The 22231-nt window shown below is 50.3% G+C and overlaps 1 protein-coding gene across 1 annotated transcript in view; it reads left to right on the top strand.

The window, feature by feature from the left end:
- The window catches only part of PLEKHG4 (pleckstrin homology and RhoGEF domain containing G4), a 117875-nt gene that overhangs the window by 85267 nt on the left and 10377 nt on the right, over positions 1–22231 (top strand). Inside the window, exons 14-15 of the mRNA XM_068955459.1 lie at positions 1755–1946; positions 18873–19822. Coding sequence (XP_068811560.1) covers positions 1755–1946; positions 18873–19822 — 1142 coding nt within the window. The remainder of the gene's footprint in view (positions 1–1754; positions 1947–18872; positions 19823–22231) is intronic.

The following is a 22231-nucleotide window of genomic DNA, read 5'->3' as shown; positions in this document are numbered from 1 at the left end:
GATCTCTAACCTACTCCTCCCCCACCAAGGGAGAGTCTTCCTTTCTCCAGGTATTCTCTTTTGTCCCCAGGGTCTGGAATTCCTGAGGGCTGGCCTTAGCAGTGAAGACTGAAGCAAAGGCAGCATTCAGCAACTCTGCCTTCTCTGTATCCTTCGTCACCAGGGCACCCGCCCCATTCAGCAGCGGGCCCAACATTTCCCCTCGTCTTCCTTTTGCTATTGATGTATTTGAAGAAGCCCTTCTTGTTGTCCGTGACATCCCTTGCCAGATTTCATTCCAAATGGGCCTTAGCCTTCCTTGTCGCATCCCTGCATACTCTGACAACATCCCTGTATTCCTCCCAAGTGGCCTGTCCCCTTCTCCACATTCTGTAGACTTCCTTCTTCTGCTGGAGTTTTGCCAGGAGTTCCTTGCTCATCCATTCAGGTCTCCTGCCCACTTTGCTGGACTTCTTCCTCAGAGGGATGCACCCGTCTTGAGCCTGGAGGAAGTGATACTTGAATATTAACCAGCTCTCTCGGACCCCCCTTCCTTCAAGGGCCTACCCCATGTGATTCTTCCAAGTAGGTCCCTGAAGAGGCCCAAGTTAGCTCTCCTGAAGTCCAGCGTTGCAATCCTACTCATTGCCCTGCTCCCTCCTCGTAGGATCCTCAACTCCACCATCTCATGGTCACTGCAGCCAAGGCTGCCCCCAACCTTCACATCTCCAACCAGACCTTCTTTGTTTGTTAGTACAGGGTCTAGCATTGCACCTCTCCTTGTTGGCGCCTCCACCACCTGTGTCAAAAAGTTATCCTCAGTGCTCTCAGGAACCTCCTTGACTGTTTGTGCCTAGCTGTGCTCTCTTCCCCCCAGATGTCAGGGTGGTTGAAGTCTCCCATGAGAACGGGGCCTGTGATCATGAGGCTCCTTCCAGCTGTCTGTAGAAGGTCTCATTGACTACTTCTTCCTGATCAGGTGGCCTGATCAGGTCCCCACCACCGTGTCACCCATGTTAGCCCGCCCTTTAATCCTTACCCATAAGCTCTCAACTTGCTCTTCATCCACCCCGAGGCAGAGCTCCATACATTCTAGTTGCTCTCTCACATAAAGAGCAACTCCACCACCTTGCCTTCCTGGCCTATCTTTCCTAAGAAGCACATAGCCATCCGTGACAGCATTCCGTGTGACTGACTACCCTGTCCCTATAACATTCCCCTTCCCCCATCTTTCCTAGTTTAAAGCCCTCCTTACCAGGCTGGCCAACCTGTTGGCGAAGACACGCGTGCCCCGCTTAGTGAGGTGGATCCCACCTCTCCCGATCAGTTATTGATCTTCAAACAGGCTCCCATGGTCATAGAAACCAAAACCCTGTTGCCAACACCAGCGGCACAGCCAGTTGTTAACTTGGAAATTCCATCTACTCCTCCTCCTCCCATCCTTCCCCCTCACAGACAGGCTTGAGGATAAAATGACCTGGGCTCCCAGACCCTTGACCACCGTCCCCAGAGCTCTGAAATCCTGTTTGATGGTATCCATTTTGCCCTTGGTGTCATTAGTGCCCGCATGGAAGAGCAGCAGAGGGTAATAGTCTGGTGCATGGACAAGCCTTGGCAGTGTTTCCATGACATCTGGTATTTGAGCCCCTGGCAGGCAGCAAACCTCTCTGGACAAGAGATCAGATCGGCAGATAGGTGCCTCTGTCCCCTGCAGCAGGGAGTCACCCACAACAGTCACTCTCGTATCCTCATATGCAATCACATTTTGCTTTCAGGAATATTGCAGAAGGGGCCAGGAAGCACTAAAGAAGATGGATCGATGGGAAGACTTTTCCTCTGTGGATGTACATGCTCACAAAGTGAAGCTGCAGACCTACAAAGATCAGCTGGAGGAGTTCTGCACTCAACTGGATGAAAATAGGCATCGGATCTGTGAGACGGTCAGGCTGTATGAATTCTTTGACAAGGTGAGACAAGGCATCTGTTGCAGGGCTGAGGGGTAAGAAGACTGCTTGGACTCAATCTGGAAGTTGATTATTTATGAAAGATATGAGATACAATGTGTTTACCAACAGAGAGCTGGGTCTGTGATTTGGAAAAGCTCTGCCAAATTTTCTATAGTGACTTTTTCAAGTTAGTATTTTGGAGAAGGGGGGGGGGGGTATCTATTCAATAAACGTTCATATCTATTAAGAATGGAGGCGATCTGCTATCTCAAGCTCCAGGTTGTAGGCCGTCCTTGTGACTGTCGAATAGAAGTGTCATTGCAATGCTGGCCTTGGACACCAGGAGTCTAGAGATTGGCTACTTGTGCCTGGCCTTGGTCACTGGGCCAGGCTAGGCTACCTGTGTTCTGTTTACATGTTATCCCCTGGCTGTGGTAGATTCAGTCTGATGCATCAGGAGCAGCATTCAGCTATTCAGTCCTAGTCCTATAGCCTAGTTCCTCAGTTTTGGAGGCCTGAGTGAGGAAGTGGAGCCCCAGAGCAGGGTGCTGGGGAGTGTGGCTGAGGCAGTGGGACCCAAGGACTGAGTTGACCCAGGCAGCTGGGAAGCCGGGAGAGATGATGCATGTGGTGACTGTGCTGAATTTCTGACATACTCACCTTTTTGGTTTGATGTGAATACACTCGTTCAGCAGGCCTGCAGTTGGACTTGGTGTGGTTTCATTTCTAAAGGTGCAGATGAATAAACAGTAGGTTTTTTAAGTGCATTTTAAAATATAGCTTTGGCAGGCATAGAGGACCAGTGAGTCTGTGCTCCGTTTATTCCACACTTGTGCAAACATTGGGTATTGAAGTTCTCAAATTCCAGAAAGAATAAGACACTAAAAGTTAAGCTATACCAGATGTAAGTGCCACTAGGTTGCTGTCTCTGAGCTGCCTTGGCAGCCAGAAGTGCTGAGGGGATGGGGAGAAAGTTCAGCTAAACATGAAAACATTGAGAAACATCCTGTGCGAGGGAGGAATGTGGAGAAGGCAGCCCAGAACATTACTGTCAGGCCATGCAAGGACTGATTTTGTTTGATGATGCTCTGCAGGTCTGCTCTAGCTAATCTCTTCAGTTTGCTGTGTGGGTAGGGGACCCTCTTGCTGCAGGAATGCATCATTTTTTTCCTGTAGAGAGCGAAGTACCATGTCAGTGATATGGGAGAATGGCAGGAGCCTGGGCCTGCCTCATTCACTGAGCAAAAGTGTTGGGTGGTTGCTCTGGTCCTTGAACGTCTGTTGCCATCATGGTAGTCCTGATAAGGATCCTGGTAAGTACTGCTTTTCCCATATTCCTTCTGATAAACTGAGGCACAGAAAGGTACCAGGCATTGTCCAGAATTTTTGGAAATCTGTAGTTAAGCCCAACATCAGTTCTGTATGAAGCTAGTTAGCAAAGTGGGAAAAATCTGGAGCACAGGTGTGTAGACTGCAGAACCTGATGGCTGCTCTGTCCTCCACTTAGGCATGAAAACTACACCATGCTCGTGCAGCGCTCTTGGGTTGCCAGTGTAGTCAGACATGGCACAACAGTAGCGGATGTCTTCCTACAGCTTCAAAGCCTGAGCCGTTCCCAGGGGCACGAATATTACACAGACCCCAAAGATTGCCCGTTTTCTTTTGTTAGGACTTCATAGCACCACTCCTTTAGCTTCTTTTTTAATGGCTGGCAATTGGGCAACACAGTCCTTGGCAGCAGTATCCCTTTTGGTTGTACCTTTCATGCTGCACAGCTCCAATGAAAACAGAATGATAGGGGCACGGTATGTCTGCACACCACTTTAGTGTGGAGGGGAGATACTCTTGCTTGGTGAGGGAGGAGAAGTTTGATCTCACTGGTTTCAGTAGAACTATAAACAATGTTGGCATTGTAAATACAACACATGGGTATTATGAACCAGTGGCCAACTGAAACCAGGAGTGTGAAAGGGATGCATCCTGTATCTGTATGGTGAGTGCAGAAATTACTGCACAGCGTGAAAGATCTTCCAGTGCCAGTTGTTTTGATCTTGATGTCCGCAGTGCTCCACAGTGCCTTCCCAAAGCAAAGTTAGTGGTGTGGTCTGGGAGGTGGGGGGAAAGTGGGTTTTATCTAAACAAATTTCACTTTCTTCTGATGCTGAGCTGCTCTGAACTTACTGCAGTGATCTTGTTAGTGCTTGCCTAACCCCATTTTCCCTTCCCTAATATATGAGGGGATCAACAGCAGCAGTCTAAACTCAGCAGTGTCCTTGATATCTTTCTTGTAAAGAACCTGCAGCGTGCCAGAGCCCAGGATTCGAGGAAGAAGCCTGAGGATGTGTAAGCAATGCACGCTATGATAATGAGTTGGCAAGCTCAGTTCTCGCCAAACATCTCAGCATGTGTCATGGGAGTAGAGTGCCCACCATGGGGATCGTGGTATTCATCCCGCACGTACCTCGCTGCCTACTAGGAATGGGAGGCACCATTCTGTTGCCCTTTCTCTGCCTGCGGTGGGACAGTGATTTGTAGGGTGCTGAATATAGCTGCTAAACAGGCCGTGGAACAGGGACAGCATTGCCCCATATGGTTCCTCAGGACACCATACTGTGTCTTTCACTGCTTGTCAGTTCCTAAAGGCCTATCAGAGCTCCTTGTGATGAGGCATGCTGAGCAGGGCCAGACCGCACAGAGCTTGCACACGGGCTGGTGGGTTTCCCTCGCTCCTTCCCCAAAACCATGACCAGTGCCAAGCTGGATGTTTCCATTTGTCCATGCTTCCTTTGTGGCAGGAGTTCTTGGTGGCTGACAGGGGCTGCATGTTGGCTGGGCTGAAGCAGGAGGAGTGGTAAAGGAAGCTGCCTTGCCTGTCTCAGCTGCAGGAGGGGAGGATTGTTTTTCAGTACCACAAACTCAGCGTGGGCATACTCGGGGACCTGCCATCTTCCTGTGGCTTCAAGCCTGGTCTTGGCCTCCGTCCCTTGTTTACTCGGTTTCAAGGCTGTGATGGGCCCTGGCACCACACGGTGCTTTGGGGAGAAGTGGGAGGCTGAGCAAGCAAGGGTGTACGTTGTACCAAAAGCACCAGTGTCTGCTTTGCTGTTGGGTGTCTTCAAAGGCTGGCCCCAGTGCCCTTCACTCTCGCTGCCTGTCCTGGCTTCACAGTAACACAGCAGTAGACACACCCTCGTTACCAGAAGGAGCGAGAGCAAGTTTCCCTCTCCATGGTTACGTCATTAGCCCCTTAAATTTTTTCCTCTCTCAGTCTTCCAGTGGGTGAAATTCTTTCCCTGGTTGTTCTTACATTCCCCGGTCTCTGTGTGATCTTGACTTTAGCAGGAGCAAAGTGCCCAGCTGCCTCTGACCACAGGCTTGCAATTGTCTTATGAGAGCTGTGTGCCCTGAGACCCCTGTCAGGACTGCAGCTACGTGTCTTGCAGTGTGCACGTCTAATGAGCCAGAGCACTGTCTAATGCCTGTTTAATGACAGGGCCTGTGTAATGAGCCAGAGCATGCAGTACAGCCTCTGCCAGCCCTGGGATGACACCCAGTCCTGCAGAAAGTCAGTAGTGAAGACACATGATACTTGCTAGCAAAAAGTCATCCTGTCAGAAGAAAGCACTAACCCAGCTGGAAAGGGCAGAGTCACCTCACGCCAGCTCAGCACTGCCTGCCTTGGGGCCCTGACTTGGTGTGGTACCCACCTTAGGGCTAAATTGCCTGTATCATCAGAGGAGGACCTGAGACAGCCCTGACACCAAGAGCTTTTTCCTGCTTGTCAGGATGTTTTGCAAGATGCTGGCTCTTTTGATATTCACTGAAAGCATGGGTATTGACCTGACAGGGGCCCGGGAGCCTGATTCATCTGGGGACCTTGCCTTGTGTTTGCTTTCCAAGGGAAAGCCATTCAGAGGCCCAGTGCTCAGAATTGTTGGGGTGAGGCCTGAGTGAGAAAGATTTCTTTGAGCTCTGCTCTCTCCACCCTTTCTTCAGTGGTGTTCTCTGGCTGCCGCCCTTGGACCCCTTCAGTCAAAGGACCCCTGGCCCATGCTGATTCTGTTTCTTGAGTAGTGATCTCCAGCCATCCCCGACTTCTTTCTGGTGCACACAGAGAGCTGTGTCTGAGCCATGCTTAGCACGTGCAGAGTAACACCCAGGCCTCTCCGTCCATGTTGACATCTCTCACAGAGTGGATTACCTGTGCTCACATGTGAATCTGCACCGGCAGTGGATTTTCCTCCTCTCACTCTCATCTTCAGGCCACTTTGTTCTTTGTGGCTTAGAAAACAAAGCTTTTGGCAAGTGCAGGAGGTGCCTGCCCTTTCTGGAGGAGGGCCAGCTGGCCTGCATTTGATTATGGCAGCACCTCCTCATCCCTCCCCATTGTCCTTACTGCTGTAGGAATGCCAGCGTCTGTGCGCTCCATCCTGTGAGCAAGTGTTGCTGTGTCTGGGGCCCAAAGAGGGGCTGGGGCCCTTCCTCACATCAGCTCAGACCCCACTGCCAGGAGCGCCTCTCTGCAAATCTGCACTCACCCTCCCTTTGAGTCGAATATACCCTGTCCTGATTCCGGCAGCAGACAGGCACAGAAAACGCTCTTGTAAGTACCAAGTGTCCAGTGCCCCGGCTGACGTGTTAGTTGTATTGAGATTGTTTGGAAACAATATAGAGAAGGCTTTTCACTCGGTTGCTTGTGTGCATGTATATGCATCCAGCATGAATCAGAGTGCTTTGTGTGTGTCCTTTGTATGCTCAGACAGAGCCCTGTGGGCTGTGCGTGTCTTTGCACAGTCCATCTGAATCCCAGGGTTGCACTGTTTGTAATACAGTAGTGCCTGTCTCTATTTCTCTTCCTCTGAGGATACTGCATGATCATTACAGTGCATGTAACTTAATCATGACTAGAATTTATTGTTGGGACTGCATGCCTCCAAATTACCTGGATGCACACGCAGTGCGGGTGGTACCTTTCCTCCTGCATTTCTGTTAAAGGTTGTGGACTGTACGAGAGATGGCTGCTCTCTTCGACTGTTGCAAGGTTTGCTAGGCTTCCCTGTCCTGTGGGTGACTGAAATTTGCTGGCACAGTGTTCCCAGCTTCAAGTGATGGATCTAATCTCTAGATAGGACAGCTGAAATCCAGGGCATGATAAATTAGCTGAACTTCTGCAGATGTCGTTACTTCTCAGTTCTCACCAAAAGGCTCAGGGTAGCTACCTGCTGAGACTTCTAGTTTTCTGCTGTGCTTAGATTCTGATGATGTCCCAAAGATGATGTCTCAGACCATGATTTTGAGGGAAGCTTTCCAAACCCCCTTTAGGCAATAAATTATCCATGTTCCTTTTTGCTTATTCATTGATGAGAAAAGAAAGGCTGTGAATGCTGGTCTCTGGGAAACTGGAAAGGATCCTGGTAGCTGGGATAGAACTAAAAGTGTGATTTTTCTAATGCAGCATCTTTCTATCGCAGGCTGTTTGGCACAGTCTGAGCGATAATTTTATTGGAAGGGGCATTATGACTCCCAGCTCTGTGAATGTGCTTGGAGGAGAACTGTAGAGTAGAACTTAGCACAAAAATGTCAGAAGAGATGTTTGACGAGTATGTGTCACTACTGCAGTGTGCTTATTATGTATAGACATGGAGGTCGCCACTCCTCTATGCTTTTCTCTTACCAACAGTCCTGTGCGTGTCAGAACATGGCTCTGCCCCCAGCACCTCAGAGGAAACAAGGTTTGTACAGTGGCTTCTAATAAAGCCTCCAGGAGAGGCTTAACATGCCTTGCCTGTTCTGTCGCTACCTCTGCATAGAGATTGCCTTTACTTTTTTCGGAGAGGGGCTGCATGAAATTCCCAAATAGCAGCTTTCATCTGGTTACTCGTGCAAATACTCTCGATGATGATGAAGATCAGACTAGACATGCCAGACATGCCTTGCCTGATGCTGTAAAACTTTTCTAGAGGAAGCCACCATGATCTGGCAGCATCATTTTCGGACAGCAACTGTCTCATCGCTCTTTCTGTCTCTCCTCCCTCAGTTAGGCTTTTAAAATCATGACGCTAGAAAGACCCCTAGTCTGATTCACACTGTCATTTCAGGGGTGCCCATTTCAAATGTAGTCTGAAGCAGTTGGGGGAATGAGCCTAAACATTGGAAAACTAATCTTCTCTCAGAGTTCATGCAAGGTTAATGCCTGAAATCTCTCCCTCCTCTTTCCCACTAGGTTTTTGCTAGAGAAGCCTTCTTGCAAGCCTCTACTGTTTATTTTCCCAGCAGAGGCTATTCATATATCAGAAAGTTTATCTGGTTTGCTTTGGAGTTTGAAATAGGCCTCTTGTGCAAACAAGAAGTCCTGACCATTTAAATTCAACCTGCTATAGCTTCCCCAAATAATTCTGTCTTTCAAAATTAGTGGTTTGGAAATATTCTGTGTTATGAGCAAATTCTCCTATAACTCACTGCTAGACCTGCTGGCTTCCAGGCTGTTTTCTCTTGCGTTTAATCAACAACTTCACTGTCAAATTGGCATCACAGTGCTGTCTCTGTCTCCCAGCAAGCTCAGCTAGCAGAGGAGAATGCCGAATCTAGCTGGTTAGGTAGCACCAGCATCTGGTGCCCCTTTCTGGTTGCACAATGCAGGTGTGATACCGGTGCCTAAGTTTAGTTTGTCCCTCAGAGCTACAGGCAGCAGTGTATTAATTAGGGATGTTCGTGTGCTAAATCCAAGCAAAATTCACAGTTGAAGGTGATGGGTTCTTGGGTTCAGACGCTTTTGAGCACATGCCACGGCACCTCAGGCTCTCATCTGGTGCAGCGTGAGGCCTACGTGATGTGTTTGTGGCGCATGCAGGAGGGCAAAGCCTTGATCTGTGTGCCTGGGGTCCTTGTTCCATCTCCCTCCTACTGTCCTGCATGAATCCTCCCCCTTGCTGGAGGGGTATGACAGGTAGAAGAGGCTGGGGAATGCAATGCTTGGCCATTGCGTAGAACTTTTTGTGATCGAGGCTGCTCACCTGTGAATGCTGTCTGTGATCCCAGGAGCATCAGCATGTTCTCCTGCGGTGCAGAGAGGTAATGCTTCCTCTGGTGGAAGCATCTGCTGCCTTCCCTTAATCACCAGAGCACCCCTGTATAAATACTCATCAGTGTCCTAGACTGTCCATGAGTGTAAATTGACAGAGTTATCTGAAAGTCTGGGACTCCTCTTGAGTCAGGTAGAATCTAATCTGCTGCAAGACCACGACTCTCATTGGTCCCTAATGGCAGGGAAGCAGCATTTCCTCCTGGCAGGTGGTGGGATTTCCCAGCTCAGGTTGCAGCTGAGCTGCAAGGGGAGTACATTGCCCTTGAGGTGCAAGATCTGGTGCTAGCAGAGGCCTTTCCTTAGCTGACTCCCGAGTCTTGTGCGTGAGAGCAAAATTTTGTCTTTGGATGCTTTCTTCACTGAGATCTCGGGACAAGAGCGGAGCAGGGCAGCAGAACTGCCAAATGCTCGTGTGCTGGCATCCATCTGGATGACTAGATCCCTCCTGGAGACTGGAATTTGGTTTAGTCACAGGAGTTAAACAGATCCGTTCAGGCAGTCTGGACATGGTGCTTCCCTCCACTTACAGATGGGGCTGCAACTCACAATGGCTGCCATCTGCATATCAAAGCCCTCGACATATGGACAGGGCTCCCCTGGCCCGCCACCACCGCCTCTGACTGGGCTCCTCTGGCTGCCCCAGGGGGGCTGAGATCCTATGAGTCTTAGGATGCTTTTAAATAGGGGCTTATTTCTAGGCTTGTCAGCAACCCCAAAGAAGGGAGGCTCGACACACAGTCTGGGTAGCTGGGTTCTGTTCCAGCTCTACATCTCCCAAGGCAAAAGCACCCACACAGAGAGGAGGAAGAGCCTTTCCCCTTGTTTAGCTGAAGTGAGAGGAGGCATACCCTGGGAAATTAATGCACTGGCTGATGTGCTGTCTGCTGTGGTCCCCAGGAATGCTACAGACTGCTGGTGGAGCTGGGAGAGTCAACGGTGCTACTTGGGCAGGCTGCCCTTCGCGTGTGCAGCACGGGTAGATCCTAGCGCATCACTGAGTAGTGAAGCAGAGCAGAGTTTGGCTCAGCTTGTCACAGGGGAAAGATGTGATTTGGAGACTAGAGAGAAAGCATCAATGCTCCCCCATCCAGGCCCAAGGGCATATTGGGGGTGTCACAATCTCCAGCTGAGAATGGAAGATCTTATTAAACAGGAGATAATGGATGCCAGAGCGGGGAGACACGTGCAACAGTCCAGTCTGTCTTCACTGGCCTGTGGTTACACTGGGGTATTTGTATAGCGTAATGGTGCGGCTGTTGGGACGGATGTAAAGGCAAAGCATGCAAAACCTCTGCAGGTGACCTCAGTCTCTGAGGAGAGGGAGTGATTAGTTGCTGTTGTGCAGTTTGGCAGCTTTAGTGACTTTATCACAAATCTCGCAGGGGCTCACTTTGGAATCTGATTACAGGAGATTGTTGACCTTCACTGAGGAGGGGAATTCTGCTCTTCTCTAAGAAGCCTGGAAACATGCTGCCCTCTTCCTCCTTCTCCTCCTCCAGACAGAGGTCGTACACACAGGCGCGCGCTCCTTCATGACTTCTGGTTTCTCAGCCAACAGTAAATACTCAAAATGTGTCACTTTTTTTCAAGACAGTCTTCTGAGATGATTTTGAGGCTCTAGTGACTAGCGTAGGTAGTAGCCTAAAGCAGGACCAGCCTCTCGGTGTCAGGTGATAGCAGTGGCCAGAGAAGGGAGGGCAGCTGCCAAAGTAGATTTCAGCAGACAAAACTGTGCACTTTGCAAGGCTGCTTTACTACTTCAGCTCAGGGCTGGTGAATCCTTTCTCATGCCTGTAACAGTAGAGCCCATGCCCAATGCATCTAGAAAGCTGCTGGTCACTTAGAGTAGCTGCTTGTTTATTGACTGTGATTTCCTTAGCTGTCATATATCACGTGCAGTCATATTTACACCCTCCTGCATTAATAACATCAGCTATCCTGTTGACAGTCTCCAAGGAGGAGTGTGGGCTGGTGCACTAGGGGAGGAGAGGCTGGTGTCTACTGGGGACACGCTGTCAGACTTCATACCTGCTGGTTCTGTACTGCCATTTTTATAGTGCAGCTCTCGGCACTGCTTTCTTCTTGGAGTCAGTCCTCTTGGTGGCATTTGCTCCCATCAGTGACTGAGTTTGTAACTGGTGAAATACCAGAAAGGAAAGAGGATAGCATTCACCAAAGCTGTGAAATAGCACCTGCTGTTATCCTTGCAAGAAGGGATCGTGAGCAGAATTTCAGTGGCAGAAGAGCTTTGCCAAGAGTGCGCAGAGCTGATGAAAAGATAGACCTTGCTTCAAAGGTGGAGAGGTTGTTTTGCAGCAAATACGATCATTAAAGTTGGGGATTTTACTAGGACCAAACTCAGCCCCCAGGCCTGTGAGTTCGGGAGTTTTTAAATGTTAAGAAAATCCCTTTGCTGGGAGAAAAAAGGAGGAGAAAATCAGCACAGAATTTATCCAGGCACTCTGGCCAGGGCTCAATGTCATGAATGACTGTGGAGCAAGAAGGAAAAACTGAGGAAACACAGCACAGGGGGCAGCTGCTGCACTCTGGCACGGGGAGTTCTGTAGCTGCTGAGCACTGCAAGCTGTAGGAGAGGCAGATCTCAGATACTTACTGTCCAACTTCCTAGGAAGTCTTTATTTATATGTATATATAAATATGTGTATTATATATACATTTTCATGCACACACACATACAGTTTTACTTGGTTTAACAAAACAGATTTAGTTAAACTGGCAGAGTTTTAACTGCGCCACAGTTTAACTCTGTGGATGCTCTGAACTGTAATGAAGCAGGGATTGTTGTGACATGTTGTGATTCATGAGCTTAGTCAGCCTTTCCTTAATGGGGCTACCCTAGGTGTTGCTGGGGAGTTGCAGTAGTTTTAAAAAAAAAAAAAAAAAAAAAAAAGAAGGGACGTGCCAGCTCCAACGCAACGAGCCACAACTGCCTTTTGGGTCCTCTGGTTGCCATCAAGAGAGCAGAAATCATGTGCAATCCTTTTGTATCCAATTATATTCTCCTGTGATTAGACTCTCCTGAACTCGTCAAGCCCAGCTACCCGAAGGGGAAATGAAGGGATTTTTGAGCTCTGTTCACATCCACCCAGAGTGCTGCTGCAAAAGTATTTCCAAGCCTGTTGCTTTAACCTGGTTACTCAATCCTTTTGCTGTTACATCAAGCATATACCACTTTTTTTGCTCTCTGTTGATTAATTCCATCCTCCTCCTCATCTCTTCCCTCATTGACTCCCTGCATGGCCCATGCAACCAGGCTCCCTTGCATTTTCCACAGTGCTGGTCTCCACCTGCATCTGCTTGTCACCCCCACCCTCCCTGTACTTTCCTTGCACAGTACTTTGGCTGTGGTGTGCTGAGATCAACTCTGACTGGCATTGCTTCCCTACCATCTTGTTCTTTCCTGCCCCACTGTGGGTATCTATCTGTTCTCCTTTCTTATGCCTAAATCCAAGCAAGTTATAGTCTTCCCTTGTCTTATCCTTTGCCCTCCTGCCACGTTTGTACAGCACCTAGCACAGCAGGCTTGGTAATGGGCAGTAATACAAGCGCAGGATTTAGAGAATTTGTTTTTCTTAGTAGCTAGTTTTAAGCAAGCTGGTGATTTTAGTGGTCTTTCCTCCCATGGACGGAGCAAGGGAGGCAGCATGAGCTACACAGCAACTCAGAAATTGTTCAGCTTTTTGTTTCAAGAGCATGAGTTCTTCTCTCTTTTTGTGTTTATAGCTGGGCTTTTACCAGCTATATCCCATGTAGGACGCTATTTTGATTAGTTTGGTTTCTGCTGCTAATGGATTCCAGATAGGACTTCAAATGCAGTTTGGGAAAACTGAATGCTGACGGGGTGGGGAGCAGAGTAACAGTGAACCTCTGTGTAGAGAGGAGATTATTTGTAACTGGTGGCTTTGATGAAATATTTGTGCTCTGAAATTACAGGGTTTCTTTTACGTCTAAGTCTGCAGCCGCCGTCTTGCTGAGCCACAAATCCTACTAGAAGTTAGCAGGGGCTTCTGCTTCTAGAGACGTGGAAAGAGCATTGTAACGCCTAGGAGGGATTGCTCTGTTTTCTTCAAAGCTCTTGTGTGTCAGGTTGCAACTTATTTTGAATTTTGCCCGAATCTGGGGTTGATTGGGATGTTTTCTTTCACTGATTTTGCCCTGTAAAAGAAAGGGGACCTGGCCTGCACCCAGTCGGGATGTTCTTTGCACACTTCAGTAGTTCTAGTGTGAGGCATGGCCCCTTCCCCCACTGCCTTGTCTCCGGTTACCAGGGCTGCTCAAGCTGGTATTTAGGCTAGCAGCATTTGCTTGTGAATAGCTGGAGCTGGGATGATGTGCTGAAGAGTGGCCCTGCCTCATTCTGGCTGTGGAGGATGGTAACCTGCGGCAAAGGGCTGAACTCAGCCAAGATGTGGACCCCCTCTGTATAAACGTAAAGGTAGGATGAGGTGTATTTTTAACCAATTAATCGACTTATCAGTGGGTTGCCTGCAAGTCTTGGAATCTCTTTCTCTTCCCCTCTTCCCTTCTCTTGCTGGGGGTCATTAATACTGCTGTGTGGGAGAATGAGGAAAGTGCAAAGCAGACCTAAGCAAATGGCAAGCTGAGTGCTTCCTAATATAACAGCTTGGTCTCTGAGTTAGCTGCGAAGGAGGCAGTGTTTGCAGACTGACTGCTCTTGTTGTGACAGTAAGGTTTTAGCCTGGATAATTTTGCTTTTAATACATTTCAAAGCAAAATTACATTTTAATTGCAGTTATTCCAAACCATCGGTGTGTAAGGCAGTCTGCAGCCACAGCTCTCTGGTTATGCTGCGAGTGCAGCAGCCTGTGACAAAGGACACCACACTGGTGTTACAAGCAAGCCTAAAGCAACATTGGATTTCAGAGGAGATCAACCCAAATGAGCATCTATAACAAGAGGAACTTGCACCCTTGGGAGCAGGCATTTGTGTGCAAGAGAGCAGCGTTTGCTTTGGACTTGTGCTCTCATACGTGCTGTGTCGCTCTTGACACTTGCATCATGACTGCTGCAAGCAGGGTTCTGTGCCAAGATCCTGGGCTGCTCCTGGAGCAGGAAAGCTAGTGGGAGTCCGTGCCAGTGTGGCACCACGTATATAACTTAAGAAGTGCTTGGCTCAGTTCATACCAACACGTGTGCTGCCGTGACCTTTTTTGGCTGCACCAGTTCTTCCTCCTTGCCAGAAGCCAATTTCATCTTGCTCTCCAAACTAATGGCTGAAGTTAATGGCACTTAGTCTGAATGTAGTGATGGTGAGAAGTGCACAGTGGGAGCAGTCCTGTTGTGTGGGATGTTGTTCAGTCTCCTCCTACCACAAAGACCCGTGACTAGCTATGTGTCAACAAGAAACAGCAGAGAGTGGAGAATACCTTGCGTGCAGGATCAAGGCTTGTTTGGTCGTGTTTTTCTTTTTTGCTGTCATTAGCAGTGTTCCCAGCTGTTGCACTTCTTCCCTCTCTCTGAAGGTGTTGTAGAAACCATGGGACTGGGGGCTTGCTGGGCCAGGACATTATCACAGAAGGTTGGAGGACGTAGCCTATTTTGTTGCTGTGCTTCAGTTACTTACCCAGAGCTGCCCTTGGATTCCTGTCTGCGTTGTTGCTCTCATCAGCCAGTCTTGGCTTTTCACCACCCCGATATCAGCTCCTGTATGCAGTTTCTTCAGATTGAGGAGAAGCCGGCCTTGTAGGGGCAGAGTTATTCATCTACCTAGATGCACTTTTTGTCTGCAGAAAGTCAGAGGGTTTGTGATCTGCCTACTCTGCCTACCTCTGCCTAGCCAGATACTCAGTTTCCTGTTTGACAAGAAAAATTATATTATGATAATGATTTCCCCACAGGCAAGAGATGAAAGAGAAGGCTTGGACAAAGGCAGGCCCCCTTGAAATGGCCCCTTCTGGCATATGGCTGCAGATGCAGGGCGTTTGTGTCGTGCCCTAGCTGCCTGGAAGGTGTCTTAGGGGTTGCTGAAGCTTGAGTTTGAGAGGAATCTGGTGGTTTTATGTGATGTGTTTGGGTTGCGCAGGTTTGATATCTGACCAGTGGCTTAGCTGAGGACCCAGGACGCCCTGGAATGCTTTGTACGTAGCGCTGGCGATATGCCCTGAGCCAGGGCCAAGCAACTTCTTTCAGCCTGCGCTCGCAGACGGCACTTCACTTGTGCCAAAGGCAACAGACTCCAGGAGCTTCTGTCCTCTAAGCACTGCAAGCCTTGCCCATGATGAGGTAAGCAGTGACAAACACCAGGGTGATGGGCTGAGGGCTGTGCCTGGCTGCAGTGAAGTCCCTGGCTCTTCCTTATGGCCTGGCAGGTCCCTGAGAGGCCCTGCCTTCTTCAGGCAGCTTGGCAGGACCAACCTGTTGCTGACTCCTCATACCCCGGCTGGATAGGTCAGCCCTAGTATGTATGCAGGAAGCCCGTTTGTCTTTAATCCTGTAATTGGGAGTTTCAGTAACGACTTGTCTGTAGAATAAAGATCAAAAGCCGAGGTACAGGCTCCTTCCTGCCTAGCCCCAGACGCTGTTGGGAAGATTGAGCTTCCCTGCACGCAGATGCCTCCTTTCACATATAAGTGGCTCTTCTAGCTTACCGCAGAAGCTGTAGGCTTGCCTGCTGCCTGAATGCCCCATGACATGAGCACTACGTCCTGGCTTGACTGGGCCAGCTACGTGGTTTTTAACCTTGCCGGGGCAGGGACTACAGCTATATCCATGCCTGCGCAAGGGTGTTCCCTTGCAGGTAGGTGCCACAGCATGCTTGGTCCTTGGAGAAGGCTGCTACTTTGAGGGCTAAAAAGGGCAGTTGAAGATGAAGTGACTGGAAGAAGCCTTGGTGGCCACTTAGCATGTTACCAGGCAAGCTGCAGGGTGTGGAAGGCTGCTCCCATTGTGCAGGGAACAAAGCTGAGCTATTCACTACCCTGTGACAGGCACTGGGGATGGAAGAAATGCCATCGAGATTTAGAGTAATTTCTGTGCTGCCTTGAAGTCCTTGCTAAGAACAGACAGATACCAGATGAAGATGAGAGGTGGTGGGGCTGCCCCCTGTGTGGTTTGCAGCCCTGATTCTTCCTCACCATGGCCATAGGCAGATCTAAGGGGTTTCTTAGAAAACAAGAGGCCTCTTTTCTCTTTCTCATAGCTGTGCGTGGAAGCCTGGGTCCCCCAGCCTCAGAGAAGGCCTTTGTAGAGTGGCTGCCCACCTGACTGGCTGCTGTAAAGGCCAGACTGCACTGCTGGCTGTGCCACTCCCATGTACTCTCAGCACCCTTTCCAGACCACCTTGTGGCTTTTGAATTTCACTTTTCCCTTCAGTGGGTCGTGGCCTTCAGTGGAGACCACCCATCAACCTCCACAGCCAGAGAGGTAAGACCTGCCCTTAGCCCCCAGTGGCAGCTGGCCTCTGCTCCAGGCGGGGCTGGAAGGGGCCTGTTTTGGTCTGCCTATGACTGGAGGGAGCATCTCAAAAAAACCCAAGCAAAACAGGCCATCTGTCACTGCAGTGCAGATCTGCTGGGCTCCGCTGCACTTGGTATTTCATCTTGCCTTGATGTGCTCCAGCCTCCAGGGAATAAAAGACTCCCTAAAGCACAGATAAATGGGGGTTCTCACTAGGGTCTGGCATGTCCTCTGCCCACTGTTACTTCCCCCCACCCCCTGCCCCAGATAGCGGTCCCTTTTAAAACGTAAAGCCTGCATCAAGAAAGAGGCAGGTCAGGCGCCTGTTGCTGTGTGAGGCAGGATGATGGGAGGAGAGGGGGCTGCTACTCCCCCCATTCGTCCTGTGCTGTGGTTGCATGGGGCTATTTGAGAAGCATTTTCCCAGAGCAGCTGCTGATGTCTCTGAAGCAGCTCCTGGCTCTGCATGAGCAATGAGGCTGGCTGCGTGCACACCACTTAACCGCAGCGCGAAAGAGCAATGGTTAACAGTTCCTATGGCCTTGGCATCTGCCTCTGGCATGACTCTGCTCGGCCTGCAGACCAGCCTCTGTGTGCTGGTGTTCAGCTCTTGTATAAACAGCAGTGCTTGGCTCACAGTTGCCATCCCCCTGCTGGGGCTGAGCCCCATGTGAATGAGGCACTTGCTGTCCTGGGGGCCTCTGTCTCCAACAGAGGGTGAGCCCAGGAGCTGGTTTGTTTGCCCACTCAGGACGCTGACGGGGATGCAGCACTGCTCCACATGTATTGCTTTCTTGTGATGTCTACGGCCCCGTTCTGCATGGGAATAAGTGCTTGAAATTCTCCAAGTGAAGGCCGTCACAATAAGGCTGTTCAGCCAGATGTTTCAGCTCTGCTGGCTCTGCTCTTCTCTCCTGGCAGTGAGCATATATGTTGCTTCTCTGCAAAGCATAGCATGTATGCAGGGCCTGGCAGGTCAAGCGCTAGAGATGCTCTTGTTTACTTCAAGGGTAACTTGTGGTATTCCTGCACATATGGTAGTCTTAGACGGTTGGTTGAGGGAGCCAGGCAGGCCTGTCCTAGGGGGGTTTGCCTGCCCTGTGCATCTGATTTTGACAAATACACTTTACTTTCATTGGTGAGCACTGAAGTTCCCTGGCCAGGTTTATGACAGCTGGATCACATCTGCCTCAGTATGGGGGCAGCACACCATGGCATATTCACTGCTTAGTTAAGCCTTGTCACCTTTCCTGCTTTACAAAGAAAGAAGTACTTCTTGTCCCCCTGCCTTGGCAAGGCATGGGAGAAGGACTACTTGCTTTTGCCAGAGATGTCACAGTAGCTTATGAGCCTGAGTAATTCAGATGTTTGCCTTTTCCCTCAAAGCCAGCTTATTCTGCCATGTTATGAACCCAAATGCTGTCTTTTTGTCAGTGATAGACAGGTCTTAGCGTACTGTGTTTCATTAGCATGTTTGTTGCCATGGGAGTAAGGCACTTTTACCTTGCTTCTAACAAGTTGAACAGCGCGTTGTCTCACTCCTCTTGTTCGACTGATGTGGCAGAGCTGTATTAGCAAGGCCTGTGTATTCGCCACTGTAGGAGTGAAGCTCCATGAAACTGGTTGAATGAGAGTCTCTTCCCACGTTCCTGTAGAAATTAACTGCTGAGCTCAATGTTCAGCTAAGCAGCACAAGCACCTACTGCAGTAGCAGGAAGGGGCAGGCTCCCAGGTGAGTATGCAGAGCACAACGCACCACTCGGATGTAGGCAGGCACTGAAAGCGTGCAGGCTGCAGCTGGGTTTGCATGTCTCTGTTTCCTACTTGCTGCAAGGATGGGCCAGAGTAGTCATGGTGAAGCACAGAGCCCAGCTCTGATCAAGCTCCAGTACACAACCATCTCCAGGGGAGACAGCATGGGGGGGCAACAATCCCATGCCCAGTTAGAGCTGCAGCTTATTTATACCTCCTTGGCCGCTTCCTGCATGATGGCACTGGGAATGGCTGGGTGAAGGAGGAAGGCAACTTGTGGGGTTTATACAGGCAGGGCCACACTGAGGTGTGAAAATTCCTGCTCTTGGCAACAGCTATTCCTGGGCCCACCTCCCCGGAGAAGACAAATGTGCCCAGCAGTGTGGGTGCCCAACATCAGACGGATCTGGCGGGGGAGGTGGAGCTGTGATGAGGTAGCCAGCGCAGCTGAAGCCCTCTGCATAAGGAGCTATTTGTTCTGCTGAATTGTTAAGCCCCATTGACAATAGCAACCCCCCCACACCCCTGCCCCCACCCTGCACTCATGCTCTGGGACCTGCGTTGGCCACACACACTGATCCTTTCTCCCATCTTGTGCTTTAGGCGCCAAGTTGGGGTTATTCTTCCCTGAGTCTCTCTGACTGGCTGTTACCTTCTGTTCTCGCTCTCTGCAGGCATACGAGTGGGCCTTGGAAGGGATGCGACACCTCGCTTGCATCAGTATGGAGGACTGCAGCTCCCCTGAACACTGTACAGCTGTGATAAAGTGCCTGGAGAGTTACAAGGGGCAGCACCCGGACATCAGTGATGCCCGGTTCCAGGAGATGAAGGAGCTGGCCTGTGAGCTGAAGAGTGACAAGGGACTCAAGCAGTGGAAGTTTGCATGGTCCAAGTGCCAAGAGACAAAGCTGGTTTTTGAAAAGAAGCTCGAAGCAGCCTTGAGAACGAGGAGGTCTTTGCTGTCAGACCGCAAGCAAGTTGAGGGGGACCAGCCCCGGACTGGCAGTGAGGCTAGTAGCCTGTCACACCGGAGGCACTCTGAGGGGGCCACTCCTGGGCTGCACTGGGACAGGACATACAGTGCACCCCATTGCTGCAACAGGCCCAACCGCTCTCCAGGCTGGACTAAGGAGAAAGCTCCCTCACCCTCCCTGAGCTGCCCTGGTGATGTCAGCACTGGAGAAGAATTTGCCTCTCAAGCTGCTCTCAGCACTGGTCCACACTCGAGCAGAGTTTCTTTTGGCAGTGGGGCCTCTAAGTCTCCAAAGCTGCCTGAGGAAAAGCCAAACCTGGAGAGCATATTAGAAATCCTGGAGGTGAAGCCATCCTGTGCCTCCACTCCAGCCTCTAGGAAGCCACCTCCCAAGAGGATGCTCCGGAAGGCCCAAAGCTTCGACCTTCCCTGTGGTGAGAGCCTGTGGTCAGGCTGCCAGAGGACGCTGAGCGAGCCAGCCAGATACGGCAACACTGGTGTCTTCATTAAGGGGCTGGAAGTGAGCAGCACAGAGCTGGTGGACAGGACTTTTGCGCTGCGACAGCATACAGCTCACAGCTGGGCTATAGGCTGCCTGCCAGAGGGGCAGAGGGGCTGTGTCTCCACGTCGGAAGCCAGGAGTTGGGGCAGGTAAGTAACTATGGTGTTTGGTGCCAGTCTCTTGGGGTAGCTAGAGAAGGCAGCCAGCAAAGGTGCAAAGAGCTCTGCAGTGGCTGTTCCACTTTGGGGCCAGGTGGAGGGGAGAGCTGAGCAGATGGAGATGTAGACCTCCAGCTTCCCACATGTGTGTGTGCAGTGCTGAGCAGGCCCACAGACATGTCCCCACGCAGCCTGGCACCTAACTCTGGGAGGATGCAGGGCGAACAGGAGCTGTTGCTCTTTGCCCACAGCCTCTGCAGTGTTGTTCCCTCATAAGGAAAGAGGGGAAAGAACTGCTCCTGGGCAGGAGAGGGGGGGGGTCTCTGAACACTGCTGGCATTAGGGAAGGAGGGTCTACAGAAGCGTAGCACTCAGGGTCCTAGCAAGCAAGTGGCACAGGTATGGTGGGGAGAGCAGAAGCATGTGCATTATCCCACCACTTTCTCGGGGAGGGCTGTACCCAGACTGATAGGGAGACATTTACGGTACCCTGTGACAGCTGCTGCAGAGATCTGCTTCTCAGATAAGAGGATATTTGTCCTTGGGGGCTAAGATCTGTGTTTCAGGGATCAGCAGCTGGCTTTTGTTCTGTTCTTTTCCTTCACTGTCTTTGAGGATCTTAACTTACTTTGTTGTAGCACTGCAACATGCCTGGGTATGGAGAGACCATGAATGTGGGCTGTTCTTGAAAGGAGGGTCATTAGGCAGATTTCTCAGCTACTCTCATTGAAAAATAATTTTTTTCATGTAAACACTTGCAATTCCCTGTGAATTTGAAGTGGGTACAAGAAAACGCCAAGACCAAAATCCTGGAGGTGTTTTATGTCCCTAACAGGGCAGTGCTGGGAAGACAGACAGGCCTGGTTTAGGTACGCTACTGCCTGTCTGTGGACATAGAGCAAGCGCCCAGTACCCCTGCAGGACAGTTCTTTAGCAGCCATGGGAAACTTCCTCCTGGTTACCCCACCAGGGATACTGTGCAGCAAGGGTTTCGTGTGCATCCAAACCAGCGCTGGAATCCAGCCCTTTCCTAAGGTATAAAGAGGTATTCCTTTGGTATAAAGAGGCTCCCTGGAGGAAAGGGGAGCTTACCAGAGCCAGGAGGGGAACATCATGCTCCTGATGTCTCTGCCTCAAAATTCACACTGGGGAGCACTGGCTTGTGCTATTTGTGGTTAGGAGGTGTCAGCAGAGCCTTGAATCCCTGCCTTGGGCTCACGTCCTCCTTCCCTGTCCTTTGCCCCCCTGAGCAGGGCTGTGACATAGAGCAATGGAGGGAGAGAGCTGCAGCAGTCACAGCTGTGCAAAACTCAGTGTGATGTTGCTGGCAGAGACAAGAGCTAGTGCTGGAGAGGGGGACCACCATAGAGCTCCTCTGCTGCTTCTGCTTTTGAGGGGATGGCTGGGGACAGTGAAATCTTCTGGAAGAAACCTCTTGACAGCCCGGCATGTGTCAGGAAAGCTCACAGTAGGGGACAAACACGAGCAGAGACTACCTGCTTTGTTTCTCAACGGAGTGATCCAGCAGCCCTCCCTTTCATGGATACTGGGGCATTCCCACTGTTCGGACCTCTGGATAGCCAGAGGGATTGGCTTGGGGAAAGCTGAGATGCAAAGAAAACAGACACGCATGTAGAGTAGTTATGTTTGGTGCTGTAGTGCCTCACAGTGGAAACCTCTAGTTCCTCTGAGCTGTCCTGACCTTTCAGAGAAGCGCAAAACATCCTATGCTAGGACCTGCTGCTCTCTAATGAAGCGATGTGAGGTTTGTTTCCCTCTCTGACTTTTACCAGGACAAACCCTGGAAGGGAACATTGGTGGCCAGTCTCCAGAGACCAGGACTGCTTCAGCTAAGGTCAGCTCACCTTAGCTCTCTGGGCTCGTGCAGGCAGTGGGGTAGCAGGGAAAGGCACATCCACCTTAAAGGGTCTGACACTCTATCCCTGTCTTTAAATAGAGTGGTATGTGTTCCAACTGTAGCAAGCAAGCTCTCAGCTTAGATGAGAGTCAGAGCAACCTCTGTCCTTCCTGGTCAGGAAGTATTTTCTGTGCTTTCCATCCAAGTCACTTCTTTCTGGTCCAACAAGGAATGATAGGTCCAGCTGCATCTGGGTCCAGAGCTCTTGTTCCCTCAGCATTAACATTGTTTCCCACAGCATCCACAGTCATCATGATGATTTCTGTGAAAAGGAGTCAGCCTGATTTCTGCTTTCCCTGTTGTTTCAGGAACGTAGGTATTTGTGTCCAGGAGCAGGTGCTGGCTGGGTCCAGGGACCGCAGGCAGTCTAGGGCTTGAACCTTGAAATGCTCACCCAGCTTCTTGGGTCAGCCACAAGCTTTGTCAGTACTCAAGGTCATAGTTATCGCAGAAGGTTGTCAATCTGAGGACTTGGCTAGATT

Source organism: Struthio camelus, chromosome 10 (assembly GCF_040807025.1).
Source record: "Struthio camelus isolate bStrCam1 chromosome 10, bStrCam1.hap1, whole genome shotgun sequence".
NCBI classification, from domain to species: Eukaryota; Metazoa; Chordata; class Aves; order Struthioniformes; family Struthionidae; genus Struthio; species Struthio camelus.
Note: the sequence above shows the minus strand (reverse complement) of the source record. Positions and strands in the feature narration are given on the sequence as shown.